Source organism: Macaca nemestrina, chromosome 5 (genome assembly GCF_043159975.1).
Source record: "Macaca nemestrina isolate mMacNem1 chromosome 5, mMacNem.hap1, whole genome shotgun sequence".
Taxonomy (NCBI): Eukaryota; Metazoa; Chordata; class Mammalia; order Primates; family Cercopithecidae; genus Macaca; species Macaca nemestrina.
Window position 1 is genome coordinate 130,954,079 of NC_092129.1, and position 13,034 is coordinate 130,967,112.

Genomic DNA, 13,034 nt, shown 5'->3' on the forward strand with positions numbered 1-13,034 from the left:
TCTCTACTACCAGCTGTGATAAAAGTGTAGTATATATGATAACCTCCTTCTCTACCTGTATTGCACTGCAGAAAGCTGGTGCTGCACATGAAAGCTGTGAAATTGCATCCCTAATAAACCTTGGTTGAGATGGGTGAGGGGAGCTTGATAGGCTCAAGGCTCTGAGAGAATGAGCAGTGCATGAAGGAGAAATAAGAAAGGGTAATTTAGGACTACAGCGTGCTATGGTGTGTCTCTGGTTGGCCAAGGAGTTTGCATCAGATTATTGGATTCTGACTAGAAGGAAAAGAACATCAAAAGGAAGGTGCAATGTTTCCAAGGACGAATAGAAGCAAATTATTGCTAGCATTTAGCAGTTTGACACTATTTGAAGAGGGATCACATTTGTATGGGCCTTCAGAAACTGGGGAGATGATCTGAAAAATGCTTCCTTCAATAATTGAAATTGTAATCTATAGAAACTGAGTCGGGGAAATAACATCCTAAAAATTGGTCTATAAACATGGTGTTAATTGAAATTTGAGGAGTAATTAAGTCCAGTTAAGGTAACCAGGAGAATTCTTGGGACCACATTACTGGAATTAAAAAATATTTCTGGAAATATCTACCTAATTGATTGTATTATCACATATTGAGGTAATTTTTTAAAATCATCAACGTGGTATGCATGAGAAGATAGGTGAGGCAGGAGGAATTAAATGTGAACAGATGGATGCTTTTGAATAGAGATCTTCTTCTGGTGTATAGTTAAAACTATTTTTAAAGAGTAGTTTAATTGACAGCACTTGACTAGGATTGAAGAAATATGAGTTTTCAAGGAAATCATAGCATTTTCCCAGACCGGAGACCATTATTAGTACACATTGCTTGCATGTGCCCAGGAGAGGTTTTCTGACCACCGACTGTGTTTGTCTTGGCAAATATCCTACTGATATAGGGTTGACTGTATCAAGCTCTAATAACTTAGGATCCTCCAACTGCTGATTTCTTTTTTTTTATTATTATACTTTAAGTTCTAGGGTGCATGTGCACAATGTGCAGGTTTGTTACATATGTATACATGTGCCATCCAACTGCTGATTTCTTTTGAAAATAAGTTTGCAGGAAATCTCTCGACCCTCATGTGGTTTTCTAGGTAGACTTCCAAGTTGGGGAGAAATGTTGCTGCATAACCAGCTGGAGTGTTCCGCTGCATATAACACTCGTTTATTCATTCAGAAAATATTTGTTAAACTCCCACTATATGAAAGGCACTTTTATTTCTTACTGGAAATCATTAACTGAAAATTCCGATTTATCAATTAGTCTCTCTTGGATTTAGGTCTTGTGATTTATTTTTCCAAGCCCATATATCTCAGTAGAAACTGCAAGGATATACTTTTGAAACCTGAAACACTTATAATCATTCTCTGTACTTGAGGAAATTTAGATATTTCTAGTGTGTTTTATTTATTGACCACAGTACCTACTATAGCCAATGTTGATATTTCTTAGTTCAAACTTACCTCTTCTTATCATATTTGTTTTACACTTATGTCCCCAAAGCTTATTTTTATTTGCTAAATATAGTTGGGCCAAACTGTTGCTGGACAATATCATGGGGTTATGGGACTCATGGTTTCCATCAGGGGAAGAGAGAGCCATGATGACTGAAGGCAAATGACTGGAAATTCTAAGAAGGGAAATTTAACATTCTAAAGCTTTTGTAAAGATTACAATTTAAAACTAAATTCCATATATGGAATGTTTTCTATTTGAAGATGTGAACACCCCATAACTGAAAGAAGGGGAGGGATGAAATATGGTGGGAATTCCTGCACTGGATTGGAAATTAGAACAGATGATCTTTGTGTTCGTTCTGATTCTAAGAATATAGGTTGAGAATTGTCCATTAGTTCCAATTTAAATCCTGAAGGGGTGGCGTGGGGAAGGGTGGACAACAAACCTAAGTATCTAAAACCCAAAGGAAGGAAGACGGTTTCCACTCCTCCAAGATTTCTAAAGGTTCAGTTAATGCTGCATAGAGCAAAAGAGTAGTTCTTTCATTCCCAAATGCCCTGAGGATTTTTAATCCCTTTCATTTCATTAATTGATGGATGAAACAAGTACATTTAATCTTGCAAGAAATATGTGTTAAGTGCTACATTGCCAGGGTCAATGATCTGTCCCATGGAAGGGTTTTTGGTACATTTTTAAATGACCGAATATCCTGAATAAACCTCTAGGCATTCAAGTAAGTAGTGCAGAATGGTAAATCTGGCATATTTGAGGTTCTTAAATGAGATCTAAGTAGATGTTATTGACCTTGGTGAGTGATTTATGTAGATTATGTTTCATAGTACCTACATGAGATCTGTTCTATTGTTGCCTCCATTTGAAAAAGAAATGAATCTAAAGGTTAAATAGGTTCTGAAATTTGCCCAGGTTTACACACCTACTGAGTGCCAATCTAGATTTCAGTTGATACCCATTTGGTTCCAGTGCCCAAGTGTGCAACACTAAAAAAGTTCCTTTTTGTAATATTCCATGGGCTTATAAATTGGCCTTAGATATACTCATGCCCCATCTCACTGTGAAAACCCAATGTCCTCTTTTGACTCATTTCCCTTACTTTGAGAATTTAATTATCTGCCTGCGGCAAAATGTCACAGTTAAAGATTCTCATGAAAACTAAACCAAAGGAGGAAGAATAGTCATAATGTGTATTGATTTTTCTTTTTGGCTTTTGCTTTATTTCTTTAGGCCCACTTTGTCTCTCTTTTAGGGGTCTAATCATTGGCTAAATCTACTTATGTTTTAATGAAGTCTTAAAAGTCATTTTCTGGGATGGCTGTATAGAATAAGTTGGGTAACTTGATTCACAAATTTCTAGTTCTACTTTGTGATACTCACATATTGCTTTTGCTCTACCTTGCCTCAGTTTCCTCATTTGGTAAAATGCAGTTCTTCTAGAACACTTTATATACATTAGAAAATGTCACTGGCTGCTTTTGGAAGATCTCATCTATGCATTCTTCATTCATATAAAAAACATGATTTGGGTGCCATTGTGTGCTGGGCCCTGTGCCAGGGCAGAGGATACCAATAAGAAAAGGGAAAACACCTCTAATTTATAGGTCTTATAATCTATGTTTTTAAAAAGGCAAGAACACATGGATACTGTAATAGCAGTGAGCACTAGGCATTACACAAGGCTTCAGGAGAGGAGCAGGTTGCCTCATCACTCTAGAGAAGGATGCTGAAGCGACTCCTGCTGGGCATTTTGAGCAGGACTTCTGAGAGCCTCAGCACCTAGGCGTGTCAGGTCCCAGGCCTCTGTCAATTGTTCCTCATGTGAATATCCAGTTACCAATAATCATGTTTTTTGCTGTTGATAAATCTGGTCGAAGGCAAAATTCTGGCCATAGACATTTCTTTGTTAAAATTGTAGTATATAGTCCTGGCTCATACAAAATCATTAATATGACATTTGTTAGTGGCAGAGTTTGCAGTGAGCCAAGACCGTGCCATTGCACTCCAGCATGTGCAAGAGCGAAACTCTGTCTCAAGAAAAAAACAAAGAACAAAAAACAAAAGAACAAAAAACCTGAGAGTCACCACCTCCAGTTCACCAGGCCATTGTAATTTGCAAATGATCCAATGGTAACTTTACAATGGGTTGCTTTCACTCACACAGTGACTGCTAACACCTCCCTAGACATACAACTAAAGAGGGCCTAAGACATACATGGAGAGAATAGAAAGATGATTGCAATTGATGAAAGAGGAATGTATTGGATTCAGAATGAGTGAATAATCTTGCAACCCATCTTGTTTTCCTTTTAAAATCACCCTAGAGCTAGTGCTCCTGAAGTTTCTTATGATTTAACCATGACTGACAGCAGAAATAAAACAACCACTGTCAATTATGTACGTGATACATTGTCTAACCTTCATGGCTGGATGGCTCTGCTCTTGGACCAAGAGACCTACTCATTGCGATCTGAGAACCTTTGGATCAACAGATCTCTGCAGGTAACCCAAGGAATCCATTAGTTGGTATGCCCCATTCTCACTTGTTCTTATCTTTCTTTGTTTGAGATAATGGGTTGAAAGAGGAGCACATTATCTCGTTATTGAAAGTCTTGACATATTCTGATGCAGATAAAGAAAACTTCAATAGTATTTTGGCCAGATGAAAATAAGCTAAATATGAGATTTGGTTGCTTTTTAAACTTGAAAATTTTAGAATCTATTTATGTGTTATTGTGAATGCAGAATGAAAATTTAAATTTATTAATACAATGAGAAACAACCTCTACACATCTTATAGAATTGCATTTCTTTAAAAATTATTGGTTAATAGCCAATTTACCCTAGAGAGAGATGTTTGTAGCCAGAGAAAATGCCTTACCAAAGCATTTATACATTGCATACTGCCACCTTGTGGTCAAAGATTAACTTTCAAATAGAAGTCTGTATGAGTCCGCAGGTGGGATTGGGTTAAGGGAGACAAATTTAACAGCAGTGAAGATAGAAATGACCATGTGGCAAGATGGCCTACTAGAAGCAGAGACGTTCGGAGGCTCCCATCGAAAAAACAAAAGAAAATCATAATAATCATGTGAAGCCTTCATTGGCAACCAAGGTATCCAGGTTCTCTTATCAAAATTGACTAGAAGGCTGGTGTGGCCCACGGAGAAAAGGGAAGAGCAGTGTGGTGCGGTGGCCCACCTGAGAGCCACACGGGAAAAGGAACTCTGTCACCTCCAGCCAAGGGAGGCGGTGAGTGAGCTGCTACCCAGCCGGGGAAAGTGCTTTTTCCATGGAATTGTGCAACCCACGGATCGGAAGATCCCACTCGCGAACCCACACCACCACCGGGGCTTAGCATCCTAAGCCTGGAACATGCAGATTCTTACAGCCTCTCAGCTGGAATCTGCTTAAGCCTACCAAACTCCCGGGGGGAGGGGCGACCAGCATTGGCTGCAGCTGCCTGCTGTCTAAGCATTTGAGCACCCAGTTTGGAGCTCAGGAGAGGCAGCAGCCAGCACTGGGACTTGCAACTGCCTAACAGGCTAATTTCCGTGGGTGGGGGAAAGGCAGCATCCACTTCTATACCTCTAGGCTGCGCTTTTTCCCCCGTTGGAGCCAGGGAGGCTGGATGGCTTTGTCCCAAGGCTTGTCCGGACAGCCCAACATACCGGCTGTGGCTGTCTGCAGCCAGAGTCCTCTTGGGGCCTAATTGTGACCCATCCTTCCTCAGTGGGCAGGGCTTCCCCGCAGGATCTCTGATAACTCCAGCCGGAGGCTCAGGGACAGAATTCATATCTCCCTGGGCCTGAGTCCCCGGGGGAGGGGGTAGCTGCAGTCTCTGTGGACCAGCAGACTTGGCCTGTCCTCCTGGTATTTCTGAGGAATCCCGGCAGCCCAGACGGGTGGGTTTCCCCCCAGTGAAACACACCCTCTCCACCAAGGGACAAAGTGCTTTGTTGGAACGGGTCCTGCTCCTCGTGCCACCAAACTGGGTGAGAGCCTCCAACAGAGGTTGTCAGACACCCTATACAGGAGCGATCCTACTGGCATCTAGTTGGTGCCCTTTGAGGTCAGAGGTCCCAGAAGAAGAAGCAGGCACCCATCTTTGCTGCTCTCCAGCCTCCTTGAGTGACATCTCCAGGCACGGGAGCAAATCAGATGAATAGGGCCTGAAGTGAACCCCCAGCAAACTGCAGCAGCCCTACAGAAGAGGGACCTGAAAGAAAAACAAACAAGCAGAAAGTGACAACAGCAGCATCATCAACAACAACCAAAAGGCCCCCACAAAAACCCTATCCATGGGTCAACAACCTCAAAGACCAAGACTAGACAAGCTCAGAAAGATGAAAAAGAATCAATCAGAAAATGCTGAAAACCAAAAAGGCCAGAGTGCCTCTTCTCCTCCACATGATTACAGCGTCTCTCCATCAAGGGCACAGAACTGGATAGAGGATCAAATGGATGAATTGACAGAAGTAGGCTTCAAAAGATGGGTAATAAAAAACTATAGTGCGCTAAAGGAGCATGCTCTAACCCAATGCAAAGAAGCTAAGAACCTGAAATTGCTAATTAGAATATCCAGTTTAGAGAGGAATATAAAAGACCCGATGGAGCCAAAAAACACAGCACGAGAATGTTGTGAAGCATACACAAGTATCAACAGCCAAAAAGACTAAGTGAAAGAAAGGATATCAGAGTTTGAAGACCACCTCACTGATATAAGACATGCAGATAAGAAAAAAGAATGTAAAGGAATGAACAAGGCTCCAAGAAATATGGAATTTCATAAAAAGACTGACCCTGTGATTGGTTGGAGTACCAGAAGGAGACAGGGAGAATGGAAAAAAGCTGGAAAACACACTTCAGGATATTATCCAGGAGAACTTCCCCAACCTAACAAGACAGGCCAACATGCAAATTCAGGAAATACAGAGAATACCATTGAGATAATCCATAAGAAGACCAACCCCAACTCCATGAGAAGACCAACACATAATTATCAGATTCTCCAAGGTCGAAATGAAGGAAAAACTGTTAAAGGCAGTCAGAGAGAAAGGCCAGGTCGCCTACAAAGGGAAGCCCATCAGACTAACAGCAGACTTCTTGTGAGAAACTATAAGCCAATGGAGATTGGGGTCCAATATTCAACATTCTTAAAGAAGAGATTTTTCAACCTAGAATTTCATATCCAGCCAAACTAAGTTTCATAAGCATAAGAGAAATAAAATCTTTTCCAGACATGTAAATGCTGAGGGATTTCGTTACCACCAGGCCTGCCCTGCAAGAGCTCCTGAAAGCAGCACTAAATATGGAAATGAAACACTGGTACCAGCCACTATGAAAACACACCAAAATATAAAGACCAATGACACTACAAAGAAACTGCACATAGTGTGCAAAATAACCAAATTACATCAAGATGACAGGATGAAATTCACACATAACAATACTAACCTTAAATGTAAATGGGCTAAATGCCCCAATTAAAAGACACAGATTGGCAAATTGGATAAGAAGTCAGGCACCATTGGTGTGCTGTATTCAGGAGACCCCTCTTATGTGCAAAGACACACACAGGCTCAAAACAAAGGAATGGAGGAAAACTTACCAAGCAAATAGAAAGAAAAAAAAAAAAAAAAAAAAAGCAAGGGTTGCAATCCTAGTCTCTGATTAAACAGACTTTAACAAACAAAGATCAAAAAGACAAAGAAGGGCATTACATAATGGTAAAGGTAACAATGCAACAAGAAAACAAGAAGAGCTAACTATTCTAAATATACATACACCCAATACAGGAGCGCCCAGATTCATTAAACAAGTTCTCAGAGACCTACAAAGAGACTTAGACTCCCACACAATAATAGTGGGAGACTTTAACACCCCACTGTCAATATTAGACAGATCAATGAGACAGAAAATATACAAGGATATTCAGGACTTGAACTCAGCTATGGATCAAGTGAACCTAGTAAACGTCTACAGAACTCTCTATTCCAAATCAGCAGAATATACATTCTTCTCAGAGTCACATGACACTTATTCTAAAATCGACCACATAATTGGAAGTAAAATATTCTTCGGCAAATGCAAAATAACTGAAATAATAACAAACAGTCTCTCAGACCGCAGTACAATCAAATTATAACTCAGGACTAAGAAACTCACTCAAAACCACACAATTTCATGGAAACTGAACAATTTGCTCCTGAATGACTCCCGGGTAAATAATGAAATTAAGACAGAAATAAAGAAGTTCTTTGAAACCAATGAGAACACAGAGAAAATGTATCAGAATCTCTGGGACACAGCTAAAGTGGTGTTAAGAGGGAAATTTGTAGCACGAAATGCCCACATCAGAAAGCTAGAAAGATCTCACATCAATACCCTAACATCACAATTAAAAGAGCTAGAGGGTCAAGAGCAAACTAATCCAAAAGCTAGCAGAAGATGAGAAATAACTAAGATCAGAGAATAATTGAAGGAGATGGAGACAAGAAAAACCCTCAAAAAAAAAAAATCAACGAATCCAGGAGCTGGTTTTTTGAAAAAATTAACAAAATAGATAGACCGCTAGCTACACTAACAAAGAAGAGAGAAGAGTCAAATAGAAACAATAAAAAAATGATAGAGGGGATATCACCACTGACCCCACAGAAATACAAACTACCATCAGAGAATACTATAACCACGTCTATACAAATAAACTAGAAAATCTAGGAGAAATGGATAAATTCCTGGATGCACACACCCTACCAAGACTAATCCCGGAAGAAGCTGAATCCCTGAATAGACCAATAAGAAGCCTTGAAATTGAGGCAGTAATTAATAGCCTAATTAAAGCCTACAACCAAAAAAAACCCAGGACTAGATGGATTCACAGCTGAATTCTACCAAAGGTACAAAGAGGAACTGGTACCATTCCTTCTGAAACTATTCCAAACAATTGAAAAGGAGGGACTCCTCCCTAATTCATTTTGTGAAGCCAGCATCATTCTGATACCAAAACTGGGAAGAGATACAGTAAAAAAAAAAAAAAAAAAAAATTCAGGCCAGTATCCCTGATGAACATCAATGTGAAAATCCTCAACAAAATACTGACAAACCAAATCCAGCAACACATCAAAAAATTTATCCACCATTATCAAGTCAGCTTCATCCCTGGGATGCAAGGCTGGTTCAACATACACAAATCAATAAACATAATCCATCACATAAACAGAACCAAAGACAAAAACCACTTGATTATTTCAATAGATGCAGAAAAGGCCTTTGATAAAATTCAACATCCCTTTATGTTAAAAACTCAGTAAGCTAGGTATTGATGGAACATATCTCAAAGTAATAAGAGCTATTTATGACAAATCCACAACCAATGTCGTATTGAATGGGCAAAAGCTAGAAGCATTCCCTTTGAAAACCAGTGCAAGACAAGGATGCCCTGTCTCACCAGTCTTATTCAACATAGTATTGGAAGTTCTGGCTGGGTAATCAGGCAAGAGAAAGAAATAAAGGGCATTCAAATAAGAAGAGAGGAAGTCAAATTGTCTTTCTTTGCAGACAACATGATTTTATATTTAGAAAACCCTGTCATCTCAGCCGAAAACTTCTTGAACTGATAAGCAACTTCAGCCTCAAAGTCTCAGGATACCAAATGAATGTTCAGAAATCACAAGCATTCCTTTACACCAACAATAGTCAAGCAGAGAGACAAATTGTGAATGAACTCCTATTCACAATTGCTACAAAGAGAATAAAATACTACCTATGAATACAGCTAACAAGCAGTGTGAAGGACCTCTTTAAGGAGAACTATAAACCACCACTCAAGGAAATAAGAGAGGACACAAACAAATGGAAAAACATTCCATGTTCATGGATAGGAAGAATCATTGTCATGAAAATGGCTATACTGCCCAAAGTAATTTATAGATTCAAATACTATTCCCATCAAACTACCACTGACATTCTTCAAAGAATTAGAAAAAATTATTTTAAATTTCACATGGAATCAAAGAAGATCCCATATAGCCACAACAATCCTAAGCAAAAGAACAAAGCTGGAGACATCACGCTACCTGACTTCAAACTATACTACCAGGCTACAGTAACCAAAACAGCATGGTACTGGTACCAAAACAGACATATAGACTGATGGAGTAGAAGAGAGACTTCAGAAGTAACACCACACATCTAAAACCATCAGATCTTCGACAAACCTCACAAAAACAAGCAATGGGGAAAGGATCTCTTTTTCAGTAAATGGTGCTGGGAAAACTGGCTAGCCCTATGCAGAAAGCTGAAACGGAACCTCTTCCTTACGCCCTATACAAAGCTTAACTCAAGATGGATTAAAGACTTACATGAAAAACTCAAAACCATAAAAACCCTAGAAGAAAACCTAGGCAATACCATCCAGGCTATAGGCATGGACAAAGACTTCATGACAAAAATGCCAAAAACAATTGCAACAAAAGCAAAAATTGACAAATGGGATCTAATTAAACGAAAGAGCTCCTGCACAGTGAAAGAAACTGTCATCAGAGTGAATAAACAACCTACAGAATGGGAGAACATTTCTGCAATCTACCTATCTGGCAAAAGTCTAATATCCAGAATTTACAAGGAACTTAAACATAATTACAAGAAAAAGACAGACAACCCCATCAAAAAGTGGGCAAAGGATATGAACAGACACTTCTCCAAAGAAGACATTTACGCAGCCAACAAACATGAAAAAAAGCTCAACATCACTGATCATCAGAGAAATGCAAATCAAAACCTCTATGAGATACCATCTCATGCTAGTCAGAATGGCAATTATTAAAAAGTCAGGAAACAATGGAAACTGGTGAGGCTGCAGAGAAATAGGAATGCTTTTATACTGTTGGTGGGAATGTAAATTAGTTCAACCTTTGTGGAAGACAGTATGGCGATTCCTCAAGGACCTAGAACCAGAAATACCATTTGACCCAGCAATGCCATTACTGGGTTTGTACCCAAAGGATTATAAATTAGTCTACTGTAAAGACACCTGCACATGTATGTTTATTGCAGCGCTACTTACAATAGCAGAGACATGGAAAATGCCCATCAATGATAGACTGGATAAAGAAAATGTGATACATACACATCATGGAATACTATGCAGTCATAAAAAGGAATGAGATCATGTCCTTTTCAGGAACATGGATGAAGCTGGAAGCCATCATCCTCAGCAAACTAACACGGGAACAGAAAACCAAAAATCACATGTTCTCACTCGTAAGTGGGAGTTGAACACTGAGAACACAGGGACACAGAGAGGGGAACAACACTCACCAGGGCCTGTTGTGGGGTAGGAGGTGAGGGGAAGGAACTTAGAGGATGGGTCAATAGGTGCAGCAAACCACCATGGCACATGTATACCTGTGTAAAAACCTGCACGTTCTGTACCTGTATCGTGTTTTTTTTTTTTTTTTTTTGTTTTTTTGTTTTTTTTTTTTAAGAAATAAAGAAAAAAAAAAAAGAAATGGCCGTGAGGAAAGTGAATACATTTTTCTATATTTTTAAATAGCAATCCGGTGAAATTACCTAAGCTTCTTTTCATACTTTTAACACATGTATTTCTTCCTATCTTATCATACACATTCTCGCTAACAGTCGTGAGAGCCTATCTTAGGGAGACAGAAGCCCTGCCATAGTTACGAGGAATTCAGAACAGAATCACTTTTGATCTTCTCTCCATGGCTTTCAGAAAGGATGCACGCCTCTCTTTTCTTGCCTTGAGATTCCCATGAGAGCATTCTGGAGAATTTTCATGCAGTGAAAACAGTAGGATGTGCCTCTGGAGGTAGTTACCCTAGGTTTACGTCCTGACACAGCACTCTTCTGCTTTGTGATATGGGACAAGCTACTGGACCGCTGCCTGCCTCAGTTTCCTCAACTGTAAAAATGGGACAGTAAGAGTAACAATGACGGGGGTGCCTTTCGAGGACTGAATAGTGCTGATTGCATAGTAAATGCTCCCACAATGTTAGCTATTACTGTGATAAATGGATGACATGCCTATTATTGCCTGTCCCTTCAAGTTGTGGGAAAAGCTGGAAAGGAATTCTAGACCTGGCCTTGTCTCTTCTAGCTGTTTGACCTGAGACAAGTCAATTCGCATGTCTGGGCCTTGGCTTTCTCCTCTGTTAATTGAGATTGTTAAACAAGATGAACCTTATGGCATCTTTCAGTCTTCATAGTCTGATTTCGTAGCTCTAGTTATGAATTTTTTATGAAGTAGATTTAAGTAGGCCCATTTCCCACAAGAAAAGTACAATCTGTCTCTAAACTGTATGATTTCTAAACTACTCCATCTGCGTTCTTTGTAGTTGTTTTGGCAGGGGGGTGTGGTGGAGTAGGTGGAATGATGGGGTTCCTTACTAAATGAGCATATTGTGTTTTTCTTTCGCTTCAAGTACTCAGCAACCTTTGACAACTTTGCTCCTGGTAATTACCTACTGCTGGTGCACACAGATTTGCCACCTTACCCTGACATCCTCCTAAGATGTGGGAGTCGAGTGGGTCTGTCTTTTCCGTTTCTTCCATCACCAGGCCAGAACCAAGGCTGTGACTGGTTCTTCAATAGTCAGTTGAGGCAACTCACCTACCTGGGTAAGTATCCAGTTGGATGAATGTTTTGAGAGCACGTAGTCAGAAATCGCCAATCACCCTTCAATTCCAGACATTTGTACTGTGAAGTGCTGAGGAACTGAAAGGGACAGCTGTGTGTTATGGTTGAGTGAGTGTGCACTGCAGTCCGATTGCCTGGATTTAAATCCCAGCTCCAACACTCACCAGCTAGAGCATACGCAGAGCCTCTCTAAGGCTCAGCCTCCTCCTCTATAAAGAAGTATGACCATAGGGCCTACCTCAAAGGAGAGGAAATAAAATAAAGAATAATATGTAAAATTCTTGAGCAGAAGGCCTAGCCCACAAAAAATGTTTACTAGACATTGGTAGTTATTATTAATATCTTTAATTCGTATTAGGGCAGTGTCATATTTGTTTATAGTGAAACAACTGCACATGTAAAGATGGGTGCCTGTGCTTTAGTCCAGGAGTTTGAGACCAGCCAGGGCAGCAAAGCGAGACCCCATCTCTCAAAATAAATAAATAAATAAATAAAAATAGCTGGGTATGGTGGCATGTGCCTGTGGTCGCAGCTACTTGGGAGGCTAAGGTGCGAGGATCAATTGAGGCCAGGAGTTTGAGGCCAGCCTAGGCAACAGAGTGAGACCTAATCTCTACAAAAACATTAAATAAATTAGTTGGATGTGGTGGCGCATTAGTCTTAGTTACTTGGTAGGCTGAGGTGGGAGGATAGCTTGAGCCCAGGAAGTCAAGCCTGCAGTGAGCCATGAGCATGCCACTGCACGTCAGCCTGGGCAACAGATTGAGACCCCATCTCAAAAAAAAAAAAATAAAAAGAAAAAAGAAAAGAATTAAAAAATGGATGGCTGATTATGACCATTGATATGAGGAACAGTAGAGAG

At 39.9% G+C, this 13,034-nt stretch overlaps 1 protein-coding gene across 1 annotated transcript in view; it reads left to right on the forward strand.

The window, feature by feature from the left end:
- The window catches only part of LOC105490872 (PKHD1 ciliary IPT domain containing fibrocystin/polyductin), a 472,028-nt gene that overhangs the window by 227,724 nt on the left and 231,270 nt on the right, over positions 1–13,034 (forward strand). Inside the window, 2 exon segments of the mRNA XM_071096950.1 lie at positions 3,837–4,014; positions 11,958–12,153. Of these exon segments, the coding sequence (XP_070953051.1) occupies positions 3,837–4,014; positions 11,958–12,153 (374 nt within the window).